At 33.4% G+C, this 27,586-nt stretch overlaps 4 protein-coding genes across 4 annotated transcripts in view; 1 reads left to right on the forward strand and 3 right to left on the reverse strand.

Annotated features, from left to right (window-relative positions):
- The window catches only part of LOC106710217 (kinesin-like protein unc-104), an 80,258-nt gene that overhangs the window by 2,177 nt on the left and 50,495 nt on the right, over nucleotides 1-27,586 (forward strand). The window contains exon 2 of the mRNA XM_045681298.1: nucleotides 5,103-5,141. The gene's annotated coding sequence lies outside the window, so the exon portion shown is untranslated. The remainder of the gene's footprint in view (nucleotides 1-5,102; nucleotides 5,142-27,586) is intronic.
- On the reverse strand, nucleotides 424-3,963 carry LOC106710252 (15-hydroxyprostaglandin dehydrogenase [NAD(+)]). Its single transcript, XM_014502257.2, has 5 exons — nucleotides 3,689-3,963; nucleotides 2,906-3,142; nucleotides 2,475-2,648; nucleotides 1,988-2,139; nucleotides 424-1,532 (listed from the first exon to the last, which is right to left on the reverse strand). The coding sequence occupies exons 1-5, from the start codon at nucleotides 3,791-3,793 to the stop codon at nucleotides 1,385-1,387; spliced, it is 816 nt and encodes a 271-aa protein (XP_014357743.2). The 5' UTR covers nucleotides 3,794-3,963; the 3' UTR covers nucleotides 424-1,384.
- On the reverse strand, nucleotides 15,187-19,893 carry LOC106710250 (15-hydroxyprostaglandin dehydrogenase [NAD(+)]). Its single transcript, XM_014502254.2, has 5 exons — nucleotides 19,619-19,893; nucleotides 18,094-18,330; nucleotides 17,290-17,463; nucleotides 16,859-17,013; nucleotides 15,187-16,161 (listed from the first exon to the last, which is right to left on the reverse strand). Exons 1-5 carry the CDS (start codon nucleotides 19,721-19,723, stop codon nucleotides 16,011-16,013), a joined length of 822 nt encoding a protein of 273 aa, XP_014357740.2. The 5' UTR covers nucleotides 19,724-19,893; the 3' UTR covers nucleotides 15,187-16,010.
- On the reverse strand, nucleotides 21,824-25,556 carry LOC106710251 (15-hydroxyprostaglandin dehydrogenase [NAD(+)]). The gene is made up of 5 exons (XM_045681297.1): nucleotides 25,401-25,556; nucleotides 24,519-24,755; nucleotides 23,512-23,685; nucleotides 22,485-22,636; nucleotides 21,824-22,005 (listed from the first exon to the last, which is right to left on the reverse strand). The coding sequence occupies exons 1-5, from the start codon at nucleotides 25,503-25,505 to the stop codon at nucleotides 21,855-21,857; spliced, it is 819 nt and encodes a 272-aa protein (XP_045537253.1). The 5' UTR covers nucleotides 25,506-25,556; the 3' UTR covers nucleotides 21,824-21,854.

Genomic DNA, 27,586 nt, shown 5'->3' on the forward strand with positions numbered 1-27,586 from the left:
TATTATGACTATTTTTTCCTAGTGTTTTAATCATGGAGTACATATACGATGGGTATCGCAGCAAAATGGCGCCGCACGCGATTCTAACTTCGTAGGTCAATGTACTATGGGGATCTATTCTATAAGGGAAATTCCGTAACTGATATTTAAATTATGCTATTGTTGACGTCTCTAACATTGTTTAGAGGATTTAAGTTTGAAGAGAAGAAGGAAAAATATTAAAAAGAATAGAGAACAGGGGAGGGAAGATGTTAGGACATCTGATAAGACTCAATGATCTTATAACCACAATTATATACCACAAGTATAACTCATATGCAACAAGAGAAAGCAGAAATTGTGTTGTATCAAGAAATCAAGAGAATGGCACAAGAGAGAGGAGTAGAGCTTGCTCTATAGAAAAATAAGCGGTAGTCATCCTTCTCAATGTCTGAAAAAACAGGGACAATAATATGATTTGTAAACTGTGGCTAGTTTGTTCATTTCAGTTTTCTGACTTAGATTTTTCACTTAAATTTACTAGATAGAGGATCATGTTTTCAAGTCTGTGCTATAAAGTTAGCAATTAGTAGAATAAATTGGAATAAAAATAAAGTTTTCGTTTATATGGTAAAACAATATCGCAAAAGTTTCGTCATTTTCTTATTACCACTTTATTTCCCTCATTTGATTACTCAGTCGTTCTTAGATTCCGACGGTGTTTGTAGTTGGGGTAACTACAAGAGGTCAACGCACTTTGTGAATTGCCTTCACCAGAATTGACTTCGTTTTAGATGTGCAAAGTTATTGTTTCTAGTGTATTCCCCCTACACATTATACTGCAATAACAACATGTTTTTGTACAAGTGGAACCAATTGAAACCTGCGGTATACTTAAGTGACGATGTTTTTTTGACTACCTACTAATAGTCATAAGATGGGTTTGGCATGTTTTACTATATTTTATTTAGGATAAATATCAGCCATAGTAAAAATTTACGTAAGACATTTTATATTAAATCGATTTGTACACTATACGCTTTTTTTCTAACTTTAGATTACTTTCTATACTTATTTTCCCTACTTAATTAGATTATTTGCATTCGTCTTGTGTTACGTCTTGACTTCGAGCCCTTTGTAATTCCTATTCCGTTGTAAACTCTATTCCCGCGATACGCCCGTCTTCTCAAACTTCTATAATTTCAATCTTGATTACTATTTGCTTTAGAATATTAAGAGAACATTGAGAAATAAAGTAATGAAAAATGTGATATTTTAACATGTCGTCTGATGATTGGTTCTGCAAACTAATATTTAAATATTGTTTATAGAGAAAATACTACTCTTTATGTAATATGTGTGCTAAAAATATTTATTAAAATAATATTTATAAACTGTAATATTTTTACAAAAATGCTTTTTCAAATTCTTTAAACCCGGAATCGATAAGTGGGGTGATATCCTTGCCGGGTTTGTCATCGATTGAGAGCCAGATGGAGCCATTCGCACCTTCCTTGAACATCTTCAGAACACCTGCAGCGGCAGATTCAACCCTGAAACAATATCATAAAGTTATGAGTTATGATGACACGTATCAGGAGTTTTACTCATGTATAAATCGGTATAATATGTTTGAAGTCAACATTGTGTGCTCTTAAACTAACAGTTTTACACTGAATTTAAGATCAATTAATCAATCACATTAAATAGTAATAGTGGTTTTTCATTAGTTGTTAGCGCCCGCATGTGAAATGCGGGAGATTTCTGTTCACTCATACTGTAATCGTTTTTCACTAGTTGATCGCACTTGCATGGGTGCGGGAGATTTTGTTTAAAACATGCCATAGGACCAGCATGCAAGACGCAAGGCAAAAAGTCTGGCTTATATCACAGATGCGTCAATGATCATGTAGCTGTATGCACTTTAAGTTAATCTGTTGTAGTGATATTATAGACTCTTTTATAAGGTGATGCACCAAGTTTAATTATAATAATAAAATGTGCTTACTTCTGATGTTTCTGAGAATTAACAACAAGTATTTCCTTAGCTCCTATATCATCCAGAGTTCTATCTTCCAAGCCTTGTAGAAGTGCAGTTTCGGTCGCTCCAAAGCATACTGTCAAAATCCTTATTCCAGTTTTCTCATAGAACGGTCCGCCCTGGAAACAAATTTACTTTAAAAGATAATTTAAAATTCGCAAATTTGTAGAATTTACTTCTTCTCTTTTGGTAAAGTGAATTGAAAATACTATGGTAGTAGGTACAAAATTTACATTATTGAAACATCTTTACACAAACATAATGTTATCTTTATTTTTCAACAGAAGATAATTTTATCGCAAAATCAATTGCTCAAAAGTAACTTCTGAATAATGTTATCAATTCATATATTACATTCAGAATGATATCGATTGAAAATGTTTGTAAAGATACTACTTTATGCAAAAAGTTCTTGAAAATTGGCACAAGTTGCTATACATATAAAGTAACTTACTGCAAGACTTTGACTGAAGTGGAGAACGGCCATCTTGGATCCATTGTAAATTGGAAGGAAGCGGAATTTATATAGTGCTGCGATCGAAGACACATTTATGATAGTCCCTCCGACACCACCTTCGTCTTTTCGCATATGTTTAAGACCCTTTAATGTGCAGGACACAAGACCTTGCTGGAATTAAAATGTAGGTGTCAATAAAACATTTATGTAATACATAATGTATAGCTGTCGCCCGCGACTCCGTCCGCGCCGACGTTCAACATCTATGTCAAATTTAATCAAGTTTCGTTGAGCGGTTTCTGGTGATACCTTTTAAGATACATCCGCACTAAACTTACGCATTTATAATATTAGTAAGATTTTTAAATAAAAGTTATATAATATTAAACTCTATGGAACTAGATAGAAAAGATTTTAGTTTAACATACCCAATTTACGTCACAAGCTTTCCTCCATCCAGTAGGACTGTCTACCATTATTCCAGCATTATTCATAACTACATCTAACTGCTTGAAGTGTCCGAGAACTTTTTCAAAAGCTTCGGATACTTCTTTCTCATCACCAACGTCACATTTAATGAATATAACTTTATTAGGATAAGTCTTGTTTAATTGTTTGGCGAGCTCCTGGCCTACGGCGACTTGTACATCCAAAATGGCAATGCCCTGTAAGAAAGTATAATGTAATATGGAAACGAATCTAAGATTTCATTAATGTTGCTGATATTCATAGTCGTCGGTTATCATTTAACTTTATATGACGGCCCTCGTTTGTTCCCTTATATTGTAAAAAATAAAAACAAGCTGATAACCCCTGGGAGAGCGAAGGTCACGTAATTCGGCTGTCTAAAATCAGAGTATGCCCAATTTTAAAACAATAATAACCGACTTGTTTTCTGTTTCATTCACTGGTGTAAAGATTTAAGGACCATGTAAACTTCTCAGATTTTATTCATATTATTATATTAAAAAAAAAAAAAATGGGTACTTATCTGTAATCAAATCAATTAAGTCAAGAATCGTTTCTACATTCCTAGTTAATGTATTGTTTCTTCAGTTCTAATTTTCTATATATGTATTTAATTTATTTTACTTATTTGAATAGGTGTTGGGAAAGGATATGTCCAGCAGTGGTCAGATAAGGGCTGATGATGACGAGAGAGATAGTAACCATGCAATTTGTAGTAGGAATTTAAATTTCGAGATTCCTACCTTGGCCCCTTCTCTAAGAAATGTTTCAATGCATTGCTTTCCTATTCCAGAAGCTCCGCCTGTCACTAAAAAAGTTTTTCCCTCCGGCGATATCAGATTAGCCATCTTCTTGTACCACAAATTATCGAGTGACGATTTAAAACGAACACAGTCTTCTTTTATACAAGTGATAACTTCGGGTATTGAGATAATAATGAATAATCAAAACTTTATGTTTGTCAATGATAAGTATGTTTTTTTACAAGCAACTTGTTTATCTTTCTTATAACCGGCTTTGTTTCTATGGGGGATTAGATCATTACTCGCCGTACGACGATGAGGCCGCGGTGTATCGGACTACAGAAACTTGTCCGTTTGAGCTATCTGTTTCTCTATTGCTACCATATATATTGGTTTGATTTAGTCGGTACGTCAAACCGAGTATTCGTTGGTACTGATTCATATACGTTAAAACTACAATGCTAAATATAGCGCGCGATATAGTGTATAGGTATTACCAACATGCGTTGACTCAATATGTAATTGAAAAACTGAGTAAGATTGTTCTACTTTGAATGTTCTCTCTTCGCTTCAAATTAACATCAAGGTGATAAAAGTACTGATGATTTGGTTTTCTTCACATTTAGCAGGCGGCCAGTCGTAAAAACTAAGCCAAAACATTACAATTTGAATCTTATGTAACGACCTCACCTGAGTGAGATAAAAGAGCAAATATTTTTAGCTATATTTTTTTGTTCATAAAGTAAAACTGATACAATCTTGTCGCGCCTTATCGGAGTTCAAAACTGAAAAATAGCATTGACTGAATAAATAACATCAGAGCAAGTGAAGGCTAACTGATAGCTTCTTGATCAGGTACATTAAATTTAATTAATGTTAAAAATATTTAGTGAATTATATTATATTTAGTCTACAAATTTCTCTTGGTCTACGAGCCAATAACGCACACAAGCAAGCTTTTATAAGATGGTGTCAATCTCGACCTAAATTCGCCCATAGGTTGCAGTCGTCGGCGCTATTCTCAGGCATTCAACGACACCCTCAACGTTCCTAGACGTTTACTGCTTATATGTTCTTTTTTTCTACTAACGTTTACATCAGCCAGGTATTAAGAAAAGTGAAATATTAATCGCGTGGAAAAAGTTAAAGACGACAACGAGGTTTTAAGCAAACTGTAATTTTGTTACATCATTTGTTGTGTTTTTACTGTCGATACCTGTATCACAACAATTTTGCCATCTGCATCTTCTCTGAAGAAAAAAAAGGTCAATAAAACACCAATTATCCTTTTATCCTTCTGGTACTACGACAGTTATATTTCGCGGTTAGAAATAATCTCGATCAAGTATGATTCTATAATATTTCACACTTGTAAATATAGCTTTCAGAATAAATTATTTATTTTTTGTTATAGATGGTTCGTGGGCAATAGATCGTGGCAATTTAAGAAAAGGTAAGTGCTTGTAATTTAATTAAGGTAATATTTCAGTTACAGATTACTACTTACCGTGGGTTTCTGAGACCAAAATATACGTGGGACAATCAGAAAGTTTTGCGACACAAAAAAAATCTGTAGTTAAATATATTTTTATTACATCTTTAAAAGTACTCTCCTTATCGTGACGGAGCAGTAGCGCTGTGTTTGGTCGCTTGTTGCTCACAACAGAGAAACGGCCAGTCTCACATACATGAAAACTTTTTCTCGCAATACTTTCGGAGTAACCTGGTATTCGACAAAACAGATATAACAATAATTTTTGAACTGACATTTTGGTCTCAGTAACCTACGGTTAGTTAATTACTTTATACTAAAACTTTAACACTGTTTTATAACTGTGAAATTGTACCTTATTACGTGTAACTTATTACCTTGAAATGTGAACTGAAAAAATTAATATTGCAACAGAAATAATCCATTTTCGGTCTAAAATGGCTTCTTTTAATTGGTTTCGTATTACAAGACAGAATTGACTTATTTTTCCTATTAAATTGAATAACACAAAGGTACACATTATAAACAATAACATTTAGACTTAGTTTAATGTGAGTTTGTTCTTTGTATGTTTTTCCATGTTTAGTAATACTCGTACTTTAATCAGTTATAGTTATTTATTAGTATAATATATTAATTATTATTAATTTAAGAAAGAGAACTGTTCAGTTATTTATTGTTAATAATAGAAAAAAATTCTGTATTAAGTAAGAAAGTACTAAAATTATAAATATCGCCGGATTGTGAGTTTGTGGCTGAGATTATGCAATTGAAGTGTACTTTTAGTTGAAGTTTCTGTTACTGAAAATGTATCTAATTACGCCACAGTAATTAACCAGAATATGGCTTGCTTTATACGTACAGCATTTATTGTCTTTACTCTGTCTACCTTATTCACGATAAGATATAGGTAATTATAACAGTGTAATCTATTGATTTTTTAAAAGAACGATTGACTTAATAATTTAATAAACCATTTTTATTTATTTATTAAAAACAACTGCATGGCATCCTTACAGTATACAACCAATTTGACACTATACTCACTTTACATAATAGTTTACACGATGACATATTTTATAATAACAGTAAATAATACATAACAATGATAAATAAAAAAATACATAGATAAACAGTGCAAGAATATATCAACGCGTAACTAATCTTTTATCTTGTCTATGTATAATATGATAATGCGTTGTTCGATTTACTTTTTCAATTTATTCAAGTTATGCGATAATATCCAACCGTCCGTTATAAAATACGTATTTCAACATAAAGTTGAGAAAATGTGTTTAAATTTGTCTATATTGCGATGTCATGTGCCCTACGACCTGAGGGGAGCACTTTAATAAAACATGTTATAAATTGCACAGACGTATCGCTCAGTTATGCTATATCTTTGTGCGAGGGTGTAAAAATAAGGGGCAATATACTTGGCAGTTTTAGCACCTTCCTTTAGACCGTTTTGCGTACGTTCCTTAGTGTGCGTCCACACTGAAAGCGCGGTGACTGGAGCCTAGGCGGGCGCGGCGAGCGGGGGCGTGCGGTGGCCACAGTAAGGCGCGAGCTCTTGTAGCGTTTTGACTTATATCAGGTGTTGTAAACTATTATGGACGAGCATTTGCTATTTTTACTAGACATTCCGATTCTGACATGGGAAGTGTTGAACACTAGAGATGGTGTGCACGAAATAAATAAAAAAGAGCAATAACTGGTGAATTTGTTAACTTATATGAAGAATTGAGATTATACCCTACAAAATTCGCCATTACAGTATCTAACGCCATTTTACGACCAACAAAACAAACAGACGCGCATACGCCGAGCGACAAGACTGAATTGGTTTGTTACCTCCGCCACCCGCGCTTTGGGTCGCTCGCTGACTAGGCCCGTAGTGGGGCCAAAACGCGCGGACAGAAACGTTTGAAACTTAGGCGCGCTGTCTCGCTCAGTCCCGTCGCACTAGGCTTCCGCCTTAGTCACTACAATATGGACACAAAGGCGCGTTTCATATGTATGATACTTCGCGCCCGTCGTCGCAACCGCGCTAGGATCGTACTATGGACGCACACTTAGAGAAATGCCACACGGGCAGCTATGCCAGCGTCATCCATCCTTGTGGAATATCGTCATTAAGATTTAAATTCAAAATTCTTGAACTGTTGACGAGAGAAACATATGAAAGAAAAAAAAATGTCTAATGAAAAAGTCTTATAAGATTAGTCATTTTCATCACTCGTATCTAATTTATCCGAGGTTCTTATAGTGAAAGAAAACACTGCGAAACAATCTGCACATGTCTGCGAAGAAATTCAAAGATATGTGGAGTGTGAAGTCGACCAACCCGCACTATGTCAATATAATTGACTATGGCCTAATCAACCCTGACTTAGGGTAGGTTCCGAGTCTCCGTGGGGATGTTTAGTGGTGACAGATTGTATTTGATTTATACTGCGGGATATGTTATACGTGTATGAATTTTTAATGTAAAGGCGTAGATTAATTAATGTGAGGTAGTAAATCATTACGGTCTTATAAATTCATTACCTTAATGGAAGATGTTAAAAGGTTGCCAGGATAAAAGATTTTATATTCATGTTTATGATTCAACGTTTGTATGCTAAAGATAGCTTTTACTTACCTGAACTCTGAAGTTTTTTGTGCTATTTTCAATGTATTTAAACGATATCAATATAAAGAACGTATCTATATATGTCTGCTGGAAAAGCTGTTAAAAGTTTAGTTGGATTTGTCTAATTATATATTTGCTGGTTTTATTTACCGTGGGTTTTCACTGCCGGAATACTTGTTTCAAAAATATCGCTATCTCAGTTTCTCAAACAGAATGGATAATACAAGTATCTCGGCAGAGGAAATCCAATGTAAATCCCGCGATAAATACTGTTCATTTTTACTCATTTGGTCGATGCCACGAAAAGTGTTTTCATATAAAATAGGTCTTTTTGGATTGTTTATTGTTCTAGACGCAATCGTTACTGTGAAAGCTGAAAGTCTCGTCAGCATGGCGCCGTAAAGTGTAGACTGTGTGTCATCTACAGCTTAGTCATATTTTACAAATAAAGTAGCTGTGTCGACAGCAACTCCGTCCGCGCGGAATTAAAAAAAACTAAACTAGTAGCCTATGTAGACTTCCAGACTGTGTCCTACATCTATACTAAATGTCATCGAGATCTATGCAGCCGTTTGGGAGATAATCTGTAACAAACATCCATCCATCCATCATCTATATCTATATATATAAAAGAAAGTCGTGTTAGTTACACTATTTATAACTCAAGAACGGCTGAATCGATTTGACTGAAAAAAGGTAGGCAGGTAGCTTAGAACCAGGAAAAGGACATAGGATAATTTTTACCCCGTTTTCTATTTTTGATTCCGCGCGGACGGAGTCGCAGGTAAAAGCTAGTCTAGTAGACATTTAAACATTCGCATTTTTTATGTTAGAAACATTAACATTGTATTATACAATTTATTTATTTATTTAAGCCTAAAAGATCTAATGAGCAAAAGAATCAAGTAAGGGTAGTGAAGAAGTTGTTTTATTTCGGAGGTACTGTAAAAGATTCATATACTTTGTAAGCAAGTTCTGTTTAAGTAACTCTGAATGGTATATTTTATAGAACAATTTTCTTATAAGGTCACCTACATAGGTATATACAACGAAATTTAGGTCAGCGGGTCAAGGAATAAGGATAATGGAGAATGGGTTGCATCGAGTTTGATGCTGCAATACTTGAGTGTGGACTTTTATATTATACAATACTATCTTTTGCCAGCGACTCTGTCCGCGTGGAATTTAAAAAAAAAACATAAAAAGTAGCTTATATGTTCTTCCAGATTATGTTCTACATCTATGCGAAATTACAGCCTGACTCGTTTAGTTGTTTTGGAAATACGTAATAAAAAACGAACATCCAAACATTCGCTTTTTGTCGCCCATTTAAACGGTAATTAAGTAATTTGAATTAAAAATACTTTTCCATACATTTGAATTTAAAAAGGGATGTCTTTGATTAATTTTTTAAAATTGCATTTTCCACATTATCAATTTACTCTGATAGAATTCGGTTGTTTCTCGAACATTGCCTACATTCAACATTTCCCACAAGTGCAGACATGCAGTATGACTCACTGCTATGCAACTAACATTATTACCGTAAGTTTCCACTGCAGTTACACCTGTACTAAAACATAGTGTCATCCCTGTCATTCTTTTTGAAAAAAAAAAAAACAGAGATAGTATTATGCTTTTGTCCATGTATTTATGTCAGCAGTAGAAATCCACTCTATAAGCTTACTTACATTGTTAGAGAGAAGTTGGAATAAAGCGGTAAATTATAAAAATATATTGTTATTAGATATGTCTCCGCATAAGCCTGGCAAAAAGTCGATAAAGTTCGTGGGCGTCAGTAGGGGAGCGTGGGTTGTCTCGGCTGACGCATTCTCATGCCAATCGGTTTATGTTTGACCTGTTCCAGAAAATTGAACTCTGTTTATATTTAAGAGTGACTCGCTCTTGTCGTAGGTCATCGTATCGATTGTGTTGAATTCTTTTATCGTTATTGTCTTCATTTTTTAGTGGAATTGTTCGGTTTTTGTTATCGTTTTTATTTTATATGTTTATCACGCGACCAGAGATATAACTGTCTTTAGTTTTGTTTAAAAACGAAACTTTTAGATACACGTTTTGTATCTCCTTTCATATGCTGCGCTGAAAGTGTTTCACGATGTTTGATAGAAAGTATCTCTGGAACAACCGATCTTGATGAAATTAGTCATAGATATAGAACATAGTTTAAAAGAACACATTACTACGAACTAAGATTTTTTTTAAATCCGCGCGGATGTAGTGCCTAAGGTACAAAAAAATAGTGGAAGGAAAAAATTGCAGAATGTGGATTTTGTGCCGAAAACGTATCGTGTATACCTGAGTAAGGAAATGGACATAATTTATGTATACTTTTCATACGTAACCTTGTTATATGACCTTTTCATTTGATATAATTAAATTAAATTTCTTACCACCGTAAATCATACTATAAGATTTAATTATTTTCATAGTGTTGGGGTAGCCCATGTGATACTATGCTACAAATGGTCCGGGTAATTTCTGTAATAGTTTGAATTGCGTGTTTCTAAAGTTGGGGAGTGGAAATGATGGCTTACGTTGATTGGCCGCGGGGCCCGACGAGCCGGCGCCTAGTTCCATACAAGTTGAACAACTATGTATTAAGCGCCTGTGGAAATATAATAGTAAAATTCACTATTCGTTTTATAGTATGCTTAATCTGTGTGTGTTTATTTTACTTTTTTTTTGATAATAAATGGTTTTATCTGTGTCACAGTGATAATGAATGTACGCGATAACCGTATCTGATATGCTAGGTACATATCATTTAAATCATCACGATAAATATTTTCCTTTCGTTTTAAATTCGCAATGTATCTCTGATCTGCGATCTGATGGATGAAGGGGTGGAGTGTGCGGAGCGACGAAAGGGGGGATATCAAAAATGTATGAAGCGTCGACTGAAACGCGCTATCAGATGCAAACGGGAATTATTGTATCGAACTTGTTTAATGGGAATTTATTTCAGTTACACGGAACTATGAAAACTTTTACTACCTCAAATTAGATACGCCCTTAGTTCTACTACTTCGAGCTATTAAAATATAATTATATATAGTTTTTAAATGGATTTTTATCAAAGCTTGACAAAATTGTTTTTTTTTTGTTTATCTTGTTATTAGATTCGATGTAGTTTTGTAGATCCATGTATTGTACTTTTCCATTAGTCTGTTTTAATTTTACTGGGATTTTGCTACTCATTACCTGAATGTACTGGTAGTATAGAGCGAAGTTATACCGTGTGGGGGCATCGACCGACTTGCCTACATATTTCACTCGCTTCGTCATGTAGTCGTAGCTGAAGCACATAAACTAAGTCAACGTAGCGTCCGGGGACGTGTTTGCTCCACGTCTAGCGTTTGATACGTAAGAGAAATAAAGTTGCAAGTCTCGGTGAATTTTCTTACTTCCATTTTCCTGTGTCTCTGGAAATGTTGTTATAGTAGAGCAGTTTTAAAGAAAAATAAATTCGTGAACTTTGTCTACGTGTTCTATATTTCATTAAATGTAGGCTTGTACTGCTGAAACTCTATTGTCCAAACATGTATGTCTAAACATATTGTTAGCCAACGTATTCTATTTTCAAACACGGATATACGAGTAACAATATTCGATTTTTGTAGACATCATTCGACAGTGGAAATCCACCAAAGAGTACAATAATATATATAGAAATCCACAATAACAGTGATGTAATCTTCCATGTGAGTCATGTGATCTTTGATTTTCTAAAAGACAATATGGTAGAGCTTTTTTAAAGATATTATTTTATTATTAACTAAAAATGTTCTTATAAAAGAGGATAAGTTTTTTATTCAGACGTGTTATCAGTTCACAAGAGAGAGATTAAAAGCTGAAATATAAATTGTACGCACCATATATTTTTCACCTCTAGGGAATTGTTCACAACAAGCTTTTGAATATTTTGCGTCACGCAATCAAATCAACAAACATGCAAAATATTGCGGACTTGTTTGTAAATATAAAATTTTGCTTTTCGGTATTAAAGTGATTATTTTGGGTATTTCAAGTATATAATTTAATTTCTTTAAAAATCCCTTAATATTAGAATAAGGATATTCTGATAATACTATTGTATTTAGGACTGAAAGATCTGGAATAATATTAACACATAAAACGCACAAAGCACACATAAATGTTGCGAAATAACACGTTCAATTAACTTGTCTCGTTTGCAACAAAACAAATATCTTGGTATCGAAGGAAAATTCGAGATGCATGTGCTATCGCGAGCTCTTTGTTCAGTTCATTTAACATGTAGAGAGTGCTAAAAAAACTCAGTTGATTATGGTCTAATCAAGGAAAAGGTTGAAGACCCGTCTTGCGTCTAGACGTGTAACTATAAAAAGGGAAGATTTTTTCATAAAGCTTATTACTAATGGTAAAGTTGTAGTTGTAAAAGGATACAAAAAATATCAATATTTTTAGATTATTGATGACTAGTGAATAATATATCAAAACATAGTTCTAAATTTAAATACGAATCACTGAATACAAACGGGTTCAGTGCCAAGCACTAATAAAGTCACTCGACTGGACTATGGATTCAAGCCAAATTCGTTTATAATCTACTGGAGTTAAATATATTTTTTGCGGTAAGCAAATAAGTATAAATATTGTAACAAAATCAGTTGGAGGAATTTTCACTTTGTTATTGATCTTGTATGTATTTTACTATATCTGGAGAAGAAAAATCTTGTCCTATCTTACTAATATTTTAAATGCAAATGATTGGATGTATATCCATACAAATATCCATCTAACGGCGAAATGGATCTCGCTGAAATTAGGCCTAGATGTAAAACATAGTCTGGAAAAACACATAGGCTACTAATGAAGTTCTTTTTTTAATTCCACGTAGTCGGAGTTGCGGGCGACAACTAGTTTACTTAATAAAGGTAAAACATAGAGAAGAGAAAATTTATATTTAAATTACCCTACTCTGCCCTACATTAATATTCATAGCTTGATTTTTATTAGAACTGGCTTTTGAAAAATTGAATTTATTGCCTTCATATAGGTAATATTATTAGACTTAACTCAATTCAGAATTTTTCCCGACGCTTGTGCGTACAAAGTTGTGACGTCAATACAGTAATTTTATAACTCCTATAAAATCATTGATTCAGAAACAAAAGAGCTTGCTTCTTATTTTACGTATTCAGCACGCGTTCTCATTGTTTAAAGACCTTTTGTAATTGACATTTGAAGATATTCATTTCTATTAATCCTGCTTATTTTTGTAAATTATTGATTTTCATTCCGCACCCTTTTTTTTTAAACGGCTAGCTTTTAGATATTCTCTAGACTTCTTTTAATGAGAGAACTTTATTAATACCCTTGATTTCGAATTAAAAAAGCCTACAATAAGCCCGCGTGCATCAGCTACCTTCCCGTCAAAGTCCCGCCAAAATCGGCCCAGTCGTTTCTAAGATTACCAGAAATAAACGCGATCTTGTGGACAGATAAACACACAGAACAAAAATTAAAAAAACATTTTTTCGTTATCCTCTACGCAAATACATTATGTGTACGAAATATGATTTTTCCTCGATATAACAAACAGATACTCCAATTTTATTAATATATATAGATTAGTGGCAGTTTGACAATGGATGTAGGACACCAATCTTTGTCATTATCACATTGTGCGGGTGTTAATGAAAATAATGATTCGGCCTTTGATATTGTTAGTTTCCGTATTCGTTGTTATCTGATGAATGATGACTCACTCGTTTTTTTTAAAGCAAACATGTTTTGTAAAATTTAATGGTAAACTTGTACAGAAATACAATTGTATTCATCTCTTTCAATCTCCTTGGAAAAATAGAGAACAAACTTTTTATATGCAAGTATGATATTTGGTTAAGCTACAATTACAGAAAGCTTTTACGGTAACAAGGTTTCCTGTGAATTTCCTGTAGTTTATTGAATTAATTTGTAACTATATCAAGTTAGTTACCGGCTGCTATTTTTAACAACCACCCAAAGCATTTCCACTAAAGTTAAGTGAAAAAATATAAAAATTAATTTGTCAAAATGTAACTTCGGTTATTTTATTCTCTGTCTTAGCGTTATTACTCGTATAATTGCCATTTTAAAAATCAATATAGAAAATTCCAGAGTACTGGTGAAATTTTCAGCTGACGCCATATTTGTAAACTCATATATCGCTTCAAAACATTGTCTAGGTTTAACCAATGGCGTGGGAGCCGTGAGAGGACGCGCATGCGTGCGCGGCCGGGCGCGGGTCGATACGTGACGTCACGGCGACCGACCAATGGCAGACGTCGCCTGCCAATCGATGTGAACGATTCATGTTTCACAATAAATGCTCTTTTTTCGCTTTGAAATTCAAAGACAAAGAATACGTTTATATTAAATGTACCTTTTTGTAACTGTACATTAACAATGCCTTGTTTTAGTTCTTTTGAATCGTCGATATCAAAGGAAAAATAAAGTTTCTTTTTCAACGGAATCTATAAAGCGTTTGTATCAATTTATTTATGACTAGCTGTCACCTGCGACTTCGTCCGCGCGGAATTAAAAAAAATAAAAAACATAAAAGTAGCCTATGTGTTCTTCCAGGTTTCTAAATCTGTGCCAAATTTCATCAAGATCCTTCGAATTTAAGAAAATTCGTTTTGGGACATACATAAAAGTATGATGTTTTTTTATTCTCTGATATAAAGATGTTTCAAATTATACAATGCCAGACTGAAAGAGACGTTTTATGAATATATATTCGTTTTCATGAATAGTAATATATTGTATAATTTCAGTTTTGGCCCTTTGATGTGGAGACAGAAATTGGACGTATACTCTTTATAAAATAGACGTAAACTATTTGTGTAACCCTACCTTTATAAATGTGAAAAGGGATTTTTGCAGATTTGGGAAACGTTTTATTAACACAGACAAAGTAAAGATAATTACTCATGTTCTTTTTATAAATCTTAATATATATAAATCTAGTGTCACAATGTTTGTCCTCAATGGACTCCTAAACCACTTAACCGATTATAATAAAATTCGCACACCATGTGCAGTTCGATCCAACTTGAGAGATAGGATAGTTTAAATCTCAAATTATAGTCGTAATTTTAATTTATTGCTAATTATTTGTCTGTTATTATTTGACAGTCACAATTATCTGTTAACTCCAAATGATTCTAACAGATGTCGATACCATTCGACTGGGTTGAGTAAGTAATCAATAGATGGCGCTGCTATGGTAAATCTACGAACGTGTCATATAAGCTTATTAACTGCGCGCAGACGGAGTCGCGGGCGACAGCTAGTAGGTATATAATAATAGAAAGTCATATCAAATTCAGTATAAAATATTTTATTAGATAAAAAAGATTTGAATTCTATTCTATTTCCGCAACATTGACTGTAGTTTTTATTTGTAGCGATGATTTTTTTTTGCATATAAGCATTCTTCAATAATAATAATTCTTATAGTAGGGGAGCCCAAGCGGGGATTTCGGGATTTCCTAAAGCACGGCAGATTAATATACAGGGGGATACCTTGTACCCGGTTAAGTACCTCCACAAAACATGGGGCCCATGTATAAGGCCGAACCGTTTTTCTATTTTTTTTTGTCAAATCAGGCGAATCCCTCTACATAATCGTCAGATTATGAGACAGTACGTTTAGAACATCAAGATAAACCATATATATCTTAATCTGACGCGCTTGAGTATTTCAAAATGGCGAATTTTTTTGCACATTATAAAAATGACCGCGAGTTTGCGTCCCATCGAAATCGTCAGATTAGTGAATAAGAGCTTTTTTTGGTGCACTTAACACTCCCTTAGAAAATCTGACGCGCTCGATAAAAATTTTTTTTTTTACATTTTTAAAAATCTATAGCCGCTTCCCCCACTGATGTAAAGGTATATATCATATAACATTTTTTTCTTCTTATCATCTAAGCTTTGCATCCCAATAGGTCTCTACGATGCTCGAGTAAATCCCCATTTAGCCTCGTGGGCTCCCCTACTATTAAGGTTTTGTAATAAAAGTTACTTACTGGTTTCTGAGACCAAAATGACTGTATAAAACATATCATCATCCCTGACTCTTCCCCGTCATCTTTGATAAAACAGGGATAACAATATGTTTTAAACTGATATTTGGTTTCATAAACTCACGGACTCACGAGTTCTTCCACATCAGTAAAGAATTTGTCAATGTGCGATGTCAGTTCGTAAGGTGGTTGGTCTTTGTTGGAGAGCCATATTGATCCGTTGTTGCCGTCCTTTAGCATCTTAAGCATCACAGCTACCGTGGATTCCACACTGGAAATATTAAGATGCACGTTAAAGCTTAATATGCTGACTTATGAGACAAAAAACCTCGTTTGTCTTAGCATCCTACTTCTAGATTCCTTTGGATCACTAGTAGTTCTGGGATTCTCTATAAGTATAGTTTCGACGAGGATTAATCGTGGAACCTGCAACCTTATTATTAGCAGGGAAGTATATCGGTGGGCCTAAAGCAGAGCGATATTTCTTGAATAATAAAATGGGAAGAAAAATCAGTTTATTGAGATGCCTGATGATAAAAATAAGAAATTAAGAAATCAGCATAATTATTATAAAAATTACATAGATTTTTTAATTACATTTTCATTAATATAATGATCTTATTTATAGTACGTCTAAGGCCCTTCGTACACAATGGCGGAGTAAAACTAGTTGACATGTAGTCCCTATGCTTGGACTGACCGAAAAGACGCAGGCGTCGACGATTCAAGGTTGTGTGTATGTATGCAGCGCCCGCAACGCAATTCTGGCGACGCAACCATAAAATATTAGTTTAGAAGTTTTACATCGCCTTGAACTAGCAATGATACCAAAATTTATTCTACTGTATTATTCTATCTCTTTTCATTGTGTGTACTTGTCTAATTATCATTTTCCTCCTTATTAAAAATATATGAAGTTCAAGACGTTTTTGCCAACATTCGGGCGCAACAAGGAATAGTTTACAAACCTTTGAATGTGAACGTTGCCGAATAATTCTTCCATCATTTTACTATTTTTCATATCAACGACTTTTTTGTCGAGGTTTTCAACCAATTTGGTAGCGGTGGCTCCCGGGCATAAAGCCATCACTCTTATGCCCGTATCCTCAAAGAACGGTGGCATCTGAAATATTAGATTGTAACTTTTATTGCTTTTGATTAGCAAATTACTGAAAATTTTAAGGTTATAATCGTGAATGCCACTATTATTAGAGCTCGCTTTTCGTTGTATTTTATCCATCGTGTTTTATAGATATTAGAAAAAAAAAACAACTTACTGATAACAATGTATCATGGTTATCTACGAGGGTCTTGTTCAAGTGAAAGGGATTCATCCTTTTCAACACTATACTACTCTCATTACGTTTTTTTTTGCTTTTTAAAAATTTATTTCACTTACTGCTAAACTCTGAGTGAAGTACCGGACTGCTGCTTTACTTCCGCAGTAAATCGGGAATGTGTTTACTTTACTCAATCCCGCGGTAGATGAAATGTTAACTATTACCCCACCGGCGCCCCCTTCGTCCTTCCTCATATGCTTCACCGCTTTCAATGTGAATGACACTAGTCCTTGCTGAAATGTTTTTAAATGAAAAGAAATGCAAACAAGTGAATTTCAGTTTGAGTGGTAATTAAAAGATTATAAAAAATACCACACTTTAGGTCCATAATGTAAGAACTTATGATATAGTACTATCTTATGAAATTCAATAATTACTATTGCAAATGAGTAAAAGTGATACTTTTGAATTTAAATCCAATATGGTATAAGATACCATTAGGTAGCTACAAAAGAGATAGCAATCAGTGAATACAAATTACTCAGGTGCAAATGTAATTTTGTTAAAATACAACAAGTTTTCAACAAGGATATCTGACCCGGTAGGGTAAGTCAAACTAAATTATGTATGATAGCTCACTACCGCCCTCCAGTCACTGTCTTAACAGTGTTACAAGGTCCTTTTTTGTACTGTAGCTATCATGTAATATTTTTTTCTTTTATGCCATTTTCTAGGCAAATTTACATATTTTTTTGACAGAACTAACCTACTTAATAGAGTTTCTGTCATCGGGCAAGATATCCTTGCTTGTCTATAATTGCTTTATTGTTGTCAAAAGACGTTTCGCCAAAACGGGTAGGAGATAAACGTCTTTAATCGTACATGTATCTGCACATTGAATAATAGTGTAAACAGGTTCTTACGTAGTTGATATCAGTTGCTAATCTCCACGTCGTTTCCAAGTCGCTCATAATACCTGCGTTGTTTATCAAAACGTCCACTCTTCCAAATTCCTTTACTACAGTCTTAAAGCAATTTTCTATTTCCGATTCTTTACTGACATCGCATTTGACAAATATAGCTGCATTTTTATACGTTTCATTTAGTTTAGCGACGAAGTTTTGTCCAGTATTTTCATCGATATCAACTACTGCAACTTTCTGTAACACATATTATAGTTGTATTAGATGTTTATAAAATACAGAACAAGTTTCTAATTGGCCTCCGGCAGCGCCCGATCCAGGATTAGGTTTTTTGATGCAAGATTGTTTAATACTAAATGAAATGGGTGTTTCCCGCGATCAGCCTATCGATCAATCGGCCCAATGGAACACATTATATTTTATTACTTACTAGCGACCCGCCCCGGCTTCGCACGGGTGCAATGCAAAATAAACCTACTACAGAATGTCCTTATACACAACGTTCACAGCGTTCACATTAGAAACCTTTAAATTTATCAGTGTTTCTCTACTATATTATGCGTTTATTATACATACAAACCTTCCTTAAGAATCACTCTATCTATTAAAAAAAACCGCGTCAAAATCCGTTGCGTAGTTTTAAAGATCTAAGCATACATACGGACATACAGCGAAAGCGACTTTGTTTTATACTATGTATTGATATAATTTTCTAATAGATAGCGAAGTACAGTCAGCTGCATAAATATATAAATATAGTGAAGCAACCATCGTCATCGAACATCGTCTAATATATGAGTACATTCAAAGTGCCTATAATTATAATAACAGACATAGCGCCAATAGTAACTAAGCATCCAAAGTATGCAAAAATATCGTAACATTAGACGAAAATGAACTCTATCTCTATTTCTTTGAGATACACTTTGAAATACTTCATACTTAAATTCCTTTGACACTTTGCCAAAACATTTTTGTGCTATTTACTAAAAGTTTTAGATTTAAGATCACTTTAGGTGTTCCTATATATTTGGATATTTTGACTGCCACTATATTTATGCAGCTGACAGTTTTTTGTTTTTACTATTAAATAGGATTTACAAAAGATGATTACATCTAGAAATAAATTGAAATTACTATGACAAGGCCGACATTTAAAAGAGTAATAGTTTCTTAGTTAAATGTACCACAAAAATGTAAACATTGTTAGATAGTATAGTATAGAGCTCTAATCGCTGGCCCTGAATAATATTTTGCAAATCATGATGAGACCGGTTCGTTTATTACGTCGAGATAATATTAATTCCGATCATGAATTTGTGACTCGTACAACATTTTCAAGTATGGGTTAGTTTAGGTTTGTAATTTGTAATGGCATTTGGAATTAGGCTTCTGATTCTACATAATAGGTGTAGAGTGATACTTTGCTATAAGCGGATGATGTTTTAAGGTTTTTGAAATATGACATATTGTATTATATGAAATTACACAAAGGTTGTGACTTAGCAAATATTTTAGAAATTACCTTTGCACCTTCTTTCAATAAAGCTTCTGCATATGCTGCTCCTAGGCCTGAAGCGGCACCAGTGATTAAACAGTTTTTATTTTTTGCTTCCCACTGGGCGGTCATCTTGGTTCAATTCGGAGTGTTCACCGATCACCGTTTATTAAATGACTAAACACTTTTTAAATTCGGTTCGAATTTATACTGAGCCGTCACGTTAGTTTATAGATAAATGATTTGGCATAACTCATATTTAAGTAACTAGATTTCTACCGTTGATACGCCTGGACAAAAACATACTGTTATCTCTATTTTTCGATTCCTACAATATACTACTATCATGCACATCGACTATGTTTGATAATTTATATAAATATATATAAAATTCTCGACCATACTCTTCCGAAACGGTTTGACTGATTTTTTAGAAAATTTTATATGCATATAGCTGTCGCCCGCGACTCCGTCCGCGCGCAGTTAAAAAAAAATTGAGAAATAGATGTTGGCCGATTCTCAGACCTACTGAATATGCTCACAAAATGTCATGAGAATCGGTCAAGCCGTTTCGGAGGAGTACGGGAACGAAAACTGTGACACGAGAATTTTATATATTAGATTCAGTAGGTCTGAGAATCGGCTACTATCTATTTTTATACCCCTATTAGTTTTTTAAAAGCGCGCAGACGGTGTCGCGGGCGACAGGGTATTTATAGATGTATATATATATATTTATTAATAAGTCCGTCCGCGCGGAGGAAGAAAAAACTTATTGTGTAAATAAATATTACGAGAAATAAAGTAATAGAATTTATATTCTAAGAAACAGAACACAGTGCCATCTATTGGGTGTATTTACAACCTAGGTGTAAAACAATATTGAAGGATTTATCGATGAATCAACGTACACCGCCATCTATGAGAACTTCATAAAACTAAACAGTAAATAAACACTTGCTTAAGAAACAATTAATTGATACATTTTATTCGTTTACATTCACGACATAAGCGAATAATTGAGATGATAACTATCCTATCCAGTAAGTTAGACCAAAATACGGGTACATGTGAAATTTGATTGAAATTGGTTCAGTAGTTTTGGAGTTTATTGGCAACATACATCGTGACATCTTATATATATATATATATATATATAAAAGATAAGAAATAAGATATGATATCCTCGTATTATATCTTAAATTCATTATCTTAAGTCATTATTTTTTACTCACTCACTATGATAAAGGTAAAAATAAAAAACTAAAGACTACGAATCATGATATTAATGCAAATAGCTAAGCCAAAGCGGGATGAAGTGAGTAGACGGAATTAGTTTTTTTTTAGTAATAATATAGTTATATATAATAATATTTCAATTTTGATTTGCATATATATATAATTTCTTAAAAATGATAAATATCGATATATAATTTCTTAAAAATGATAAATATCGACAACAGATTACGCTATTTAGACCAGGGTAGAAGCCTTTAAAAATAATAAAAAGTGAAAAAATATAATAGTAGGATAAAACCCATTAGAAAAGGAGGTGAATATTATAAAAATGAAAGGAAAAATAATTTACGGGCGATCTGAGGTCGGGAAGGGGTTGGGGGGGGGATTTTTTTAAGGATAAAAAACAGTTTATCTTGATTTCCGGCAAAACTAAAAGTCCTATGGAAAAAAGTCAAATGGCAAAGTTGTAGGTAATAAAAAGATCTAAAACTTTTGGTATTCACACTTTTTTCACATAAACTCAAAATTTATGTGAAAAATTCAAAAATTTGGTGAAACCTTACCTTTTTATGTCCCGAATACGCTGTAATTTATTTGATCAGAAATATTTATTTTTAACCTTATTTTGAATTAATATCGAAAACGCACCCTAATTTTGAATCGAAAATTTCCCGTCACTCGTCAAAATATCAGCTTTTTTCAAAAAGTTGGTATGCTTTCTGTTCGTTGAAATCTCTACTTTTCGATTGTGAAAAAAAAAAACATATTGTACTATAGTAAATCTTTGCTGAGTTTGATATTAATAAAAATATTGTAGAGATTGATGTCTTTTTCGATTTTAAAGTTTTTCCAGGTAAGAACAAATTATTCTATCAAAAAAGTTAAATAAAACAAATGCTTAATTTTTTTTGACATTCATTTACGTACATATATCTATATCATTTTAAGTATGCAAATTACAATATAGTAAAAAATAAAAATGTAACAAAAATTTAAGAAGATTTTAGCAATTATTATAAGAAATTCAAGGCAGCGTTAACTTTTCCAGTTCAGCCAAGTATTTGTTTATCTGTGGCGTCAATTCCAGGGCTGGCTTGTCGTTAGCAGACAGCCAGATTGACCCGTTGTCGCCGTCCTTTAGTAATTTCATCATAGCAGCCACAGCAGACTCAACACTGAAAACGATAAAAACCTTCATTGTGAATATTAAAAAAAAAACAGTAAATTTTCCAGATAGTAAACATATTGAAATACATGCTACAGCGAGCAGCTTTATTTGACCACGACACGATAATAGCGCATCTCTAGCTTACGATATCTCAATTTTTTAAATTATACTCAAACTGTTCAGAGAGACATATTTAGTACATTAACCACTTAGTTAGTCGATCGATATAAAAGCGTACGTATATTTCATTTTAATCCGACCTCAAAATTAGGTAAACTGATAAAGGTCAAATTCCATACTTGACGGCCATTACGCTATCCCCATTATTGCAGTTATTTTGTGAAAACTGTCAGATAATGTAAACAAGTGAGGATAATATAATATCGACTTAGGATTATAAATATATCGTGGCGATATTTGGGGGAGGCCTATGCCCAGCAGTGGGCGTAACGACGCTGAATACATAGATTATAAATATAAACCAACCTTTGTACTGGAATACCGTTCAATGATTGAAGCTGGTTCATGTCAGTGGTTTCAACAATTCTGTTATCGAGACCTTCCATCAGCTTAGTAGCGGTGGGCCCTGGGCATAGAGTTAGCACTCTTATACCTGTATTGTCGTAGAATGGTGCACTCTGGAATATAAATTATAATTATTTTTATTGAAAATATGCAAAACTTAACATCTTTCAGGTAAATAAAAAACCTAGAGCTAATTATGCGTTTGTCACATCTCACTGGAAATGAACTGCTCAGATGTAAGCAAGTGAACCTTAATATTAACTGACACTAGCAACGACATATAGTAATATAAATGACAAAAGTAACAGGTGATGTTTGTAACACATCTTTTAAAGCTTTAGTAATAATTCGGAAAGATTACTAAGAAACAATTTAGAATTTGACTAGGCAAAAGAAAACAAGACTAATTTTACATCTAATTTACTTTTAAATAACACATTTACTCTATTGCTATTTTTTACAGAAACAAGACGTTATAAATATATTTAATATAAAATTGGCTAAAGCATGGAAATAAAACATGAACTCTTTGCAATTGACACGTAAAGTAAGTTGTTTTGGGAGTTCATTATCTTTCTTGTAAACCAGGACTATCAAAATCGATGTTTTTGTTTTTCGTTAATAGATATAGTAGCAAGTGTGACGATGATGGAAAAGATGCGAAGGCGACGTCCTCGTACACACGCAGTATCGCGCAAATAGCGACTACAACGTAAATAAAATTTTAAGAAAAAAGAAAGACAACTTCATAAAAAAAACAACCACAAACAACATGCACTAAAAAGTAACAAAATAATGTCATAAATACCCTCGAAAATAAGAAATTTCTCTTCATTGTTTAAGAAAAATACATTCGAATCGATACCCTCGTTCTTTTTGTAGTCGGCCAAAAAGAAGGCAATTTGACGATTGTTGCCTTCTTTTGGTGGCGGCACTTTCCGAGCGCCAATCGTCATTGTAACAAATTATACTTCAATGGTATACATACCGCTAGACTTTGGCTGAAATGAAGCACGGCTCCTTTGCTTCCGCAGTAAATTGGCAAAAAGTTCAGTTTACATATTCCAGCAGTAGAGGATATGTTGACTATGGTACCTCCATCACCGCCTTCGTCTTTCCTCATGTGCTTCACTGCTTTCATTGTAAAAGACACTAGTCCTTCCTAAAATATTAAATATACACATTTACCAATGGGGTAAACAAAATAATAAAAAATGTAGAGTTTGACAAATCAGCGATTTTAGAAGTTAGAACTGTAACTAGTGCTTTTGGACAAACGTTTCGTCTTCTAAATGTAGCGTATGAAATGGATAATTTTTATAGTTTATTTTTTGGTTAGTGTATCATCAGTTCATATATGGCTCTATATGGACTTAGCCTAAGTTGTTAACAACAAAAAACTCGTTCCTCATTTAAGTCGAAAACATCAATGTTATTCTGACCATGAGTTTCGGCTAAAGAAACAGCTGTACAAAAACATGTCATAGTTCGAATTGTACAAAAATCTTGACATCAGTTTATTAATAAAAACACGCCTGTTAATGGTGCGCGAATGTTATGTAAAGTATTACGATCAGATTATTTTTATTACGCTATCTGTTTCTTATTTTTAGGTCGATTTTCTAAAGGCATCTAATATCTAATCTAATGAAATCAAATATTATCATTAATAGGATACCCATTTCTATACGTTATTCCCCTCCTACGGTAAATCCATTTTCCTTTTTCACCTCTTCCTTACAAAAAAAGGGTTGGAAAGGAAGACGACCAAAATAAGGCCACTCATAAGACAAAACGCGAAATTGTTTCCACTTCACAGCTGTTTTCTGTGTGGTCGGGGAAGTTGAAAAAGTTTGGTGGGTTCAACTGGTGCTATTGCAATAAATGACTGTAGCGCAACCATATACAACTAGTAACATTAAAAACCTAATGCCAAAATGTTTATGTGTTGGTGTTTCGGCAATGTAAATCTAAGTAAAGTTTTTTGGTTCTTACCCAGTTAACATCGCAAGCTAATCTCCACATAGAATCAGTGTCACTCATAATTCCTGCGTTGTTTATCAAAAGATCTATTCTTTTAAATTTATTAAGAACGTTGTTAAAACTATTCTTTATGTCTTCTTCCTTGCTAACATCACATTTTATAAAGATAGCTTTATTGTTGTATGTTTCGTTTAATTTTGAGACGAAATTCTCTCCGGTCTTTACATCAATATCCAACACAGCAATATTCTGAAATAAAATGATAATTAATCAGAAAACAATTTATAGAGGCATACATTAACTTCATACTATACTTCAAAAATAAATAACTTAAATTTTATTTACTTATTTATTGACTCTTATTGCTATTATAAATTATACATTAAATTTCTTGAGACTTAACTTTATAAACTTATATAATATCGAATAAACATTCACGTATGTCCGGTGTCGGAACCGACTAGTTTGGAGCCCTTCGAGGGCCCTCTGTCGTGTGGTACTGGTACTATTTCGTGAACGACCCGTCCGTTACTGAGCTGACCGACAACGGACAAATACGTGAGTGTTTAGCCGTTTACATATTATTTAAGAAAAAAAAGAAATACATATATGTAAAGTCAAAAAAAAATGTTTTAAATAGGTGAAACTCTCTTATTCATTTTTATCTTCTAAATAAGAAAAAAGTCGACTATAAATAACTTTCATAATACCTCTATGAAAATATAAGATCTATGAGAGTGATACCTTACTCGTTTAAATCAGTTCAGTCATTTAGTTTACAGGCGGTCACAATGAAACTTATATACAAACCAGCATACATAAAAATTTAAATATTTTCGAAAAAAAAAATGACCCATGAGAGTCATAATAAAAAAAAAACAATGAAGCTCTTACCTTTGCGCCTTCATTCAATAAAGCTTCAGCATATGCAGCACCCAGACCTGAAGCGGCACCAGTGATTAAAATATTTTTGTTTTTCGGTTCCCACTTAGCGGCCATCTTGGTTCCGTTAGTCGTAGAACTTCCTGTCTCAAATTACTTGTAAATCAACAGTGTTAAGTATTTATATACTCGTGGTTACGTATTTGATGCGTTATCTATAGTAATATTATAAAGAGGCAAGATTTGATTGTTTGTTTGTTTGTTTGAATTGAATAGGCTCCGAAACTACTGAACTGATTTGAAAAATTCCTTCACTGTTGGTAAGCTACATTATTACCTGGTGTTTTTTTTAAATTATATCTTTTTAATTCCGCACAGTGAAGTCGCGGGCAACTGCTAGTCTAAATTATTACGATAACCTAAGGTTTTGCACGTAGAAGAAGAAAATTTTGCGACTCCGATAGCCTATCAAGATTGATAATGAAAATTTAATTATCCGTACAGTAAAAACTAAAATTTAATTTTTGAAAAAACTTCTTAATAATAAAAATTTTATCTTATTACTTTATAAATTTTATTTCCAAGTTTTGTACGAAAATTAATAGAGTCGTTTGCCCAGAGCTATTTTAATTCATATTTTTTACTTGAAAAACAAATAAAAGCCTAATGAAGTTATAAGGTTACATTTTTCGATTTGTGCCAAGTTTTTAAAATAGTTTGTAGAAAAAAGTTGGAGGAAAGCATAGCATGTCAATGTTGGACGTAAAAAATTTCATTTTCAGTTCAGTTCTTTTTTTTTGAGTTATATAAAAAAGGCGTAACGGTACAAAAAATAGACTTGTTAAACAAAAAAAAATTCAGTCAAATCTATTGAGCGACGGTGGCTCAGGGGTTGCACCTGCAATCTGCAGGTCCTGGTTTCGAATCCCTCCATGTACCTATGTGTTTTTCGATTCTCGACTTACATATGTACATTTATCGGTGAAGGAAAACATCGTGATGCAACCTGCACATATCTGAGAAGAAATTCAATGATATGTCTGAACTCAACCAACCCACACTGGGCCAGAGTGGTTAGCTAAGGCTTAGTCACCCCTAACTTGGGGTAGGCTCCGAGCCCCTCGTTGGGGACGTATAGTGAGCTGATGATGATGAGATTGTTGATGTCTTCAATATCTACAAAGCTTTGAATCCATCCATTACGAAACATCCTGTATAATTCATTATAGATATTTCGTTTCTGTAACTAAGTAAATTGAGTAGTCATCATTACAATAAATAAATTGTTATCAAATTTATTTATTGTAATGATGACTAGTAAAAGTGAAATAAATTACGAAAAACATGCAAAAAATTGTCTTCGTGGGCGATTTAGTTTTAGGGTTTGTTTTAAATATAAAATAAGAAGTCGGTTTAAAGAAAATCCTTTGGGAGATAACCAGTAGCCACCGATTAGGGATCGTTGATGTAATTTGACCTACTTTGCGTTAGAACTGAGTACGTAAGAACCCCTATTACTATGAACAAATATATTGTATCTGGCGGTAGCGTAGCAACGTAAATAATTAAATAAAAAAAAACTTGAGAGGTGTCAAGGGACACCCGGATGGAACGAAGTTCCTTTCAATTAATTAGTGAAGGAACCAATGTTTATTCTATGCATAAAAAACTTAAGTCTTCACAAGAAGTACATTTTATTTCTATGAATTTTATATATTGTCACGTCGTTGCCATGGTGATATAGCAAAAAGTGTCGTGACAACTTTTCGTAAGAATTTTTTCCGTCTAGCCCCCTTCCACAACGCGCGATAAGGAACTTCGTTCCAAAAATATAATTATCAATTTCACTTTCTTGTTTTCAATCTTGAGATTCTGTTTAATTATGTAGGTATTTCTGCGCAGTATTGTCGATGTTCTCTATATTGATTGTTCTTATGAAGCTCTGACCTTTCCCGCACTCGCTGTATTCTCTGCGCTCGTCAGCTCGCAGCCTGTTCACACAATAAAATGATTTTAAAGCCAAGCCGGTTTTTTTTTTTAATTCAGTAATACATAATTTTTCAACAAACCAACCAATTTTTGTGGTAATTGAAAAATAACCGAATGACAACTTGATGTCAAATATTTCGTACAAACATTTCACTCACCAGTTACAATAATAATGTCATATACACTACAAAGCAAAAGGGTGGGCATGT

This window comes from Papilio machaon, chromosome 15 (genome assembly GCF_912999745.1).
Source record: "Papilio machaon chromosome 15, ilPapMach1.1, whole genome shotgun sequence".
NCBI lineage: Eukaryota > Metazoa > Arthropoda > Insecta > Lepidoptera > Papilionidae > Papilio > Papilio machaon.

Coding starts and splice junctions, on each gene's coding strand:
- LOC106710252 (XM_014502257.2), bottom strand. CDS start 3,793: ATGGCTAATCTGATATCGCCGGAGGGAAAAACTTTTTTAGTGACAGGC. Junction 3,143..3,688: donor TTCTTAGAGAAGGGGCCAAG/GTAGGAATCTCG, acceptor ACTTTCTTACAG/GGCATTGCCATTTTGGATGT. Junction 2,140..2,474: donor ACTTCAGTCAAAGTCTTGCA/GTAAGTTACTTT, acceptor ATTTGTTTCCAG/GGCGGACCGTTCTATGAGAA.
- LOC106710250 (XM_014502254.2), bottom strand. CDS start 19,723: ATGACCGCCCAGTGGGAAGCAAAAAATAAAAACTGTTTAATCACTGGT. Junction 17,464..18,093: donor TAGCAACTGATATCAACTAC/GTAAGAACCTGT, acceptor AAAACATTTCAG/CAAGGACTAGTGTCATTCAC. Junction 16,162..16,858: donor GGCAACGTTCACATTCAAAG/GTTTGTAAACTA, acceptor TAATATTTCCAG/TGTGGAATCCACGGTAGCTG.
- LOC106710251 (XM_045681297.1), bottom strand. CDS start 25,505: ATGGCCGCTAAGTGGGAACCGAAAAACAAAAATATTTTAATCACTGGT. Junction 24,756..25,400: donor TATTGAATGAAGGCGCAAAG/GTAAGAGCTTCA, acceptor ATTTTATTTCAG/AATATTGCTGTGTTGGATAT. Junction 23,686..24,518: donor TAGCTTGCGATGTTAACTGG/GTAAGAACCAAA, acceptor TTAATATTTTAG/GAAGGACTAGTGTCTTTTAC.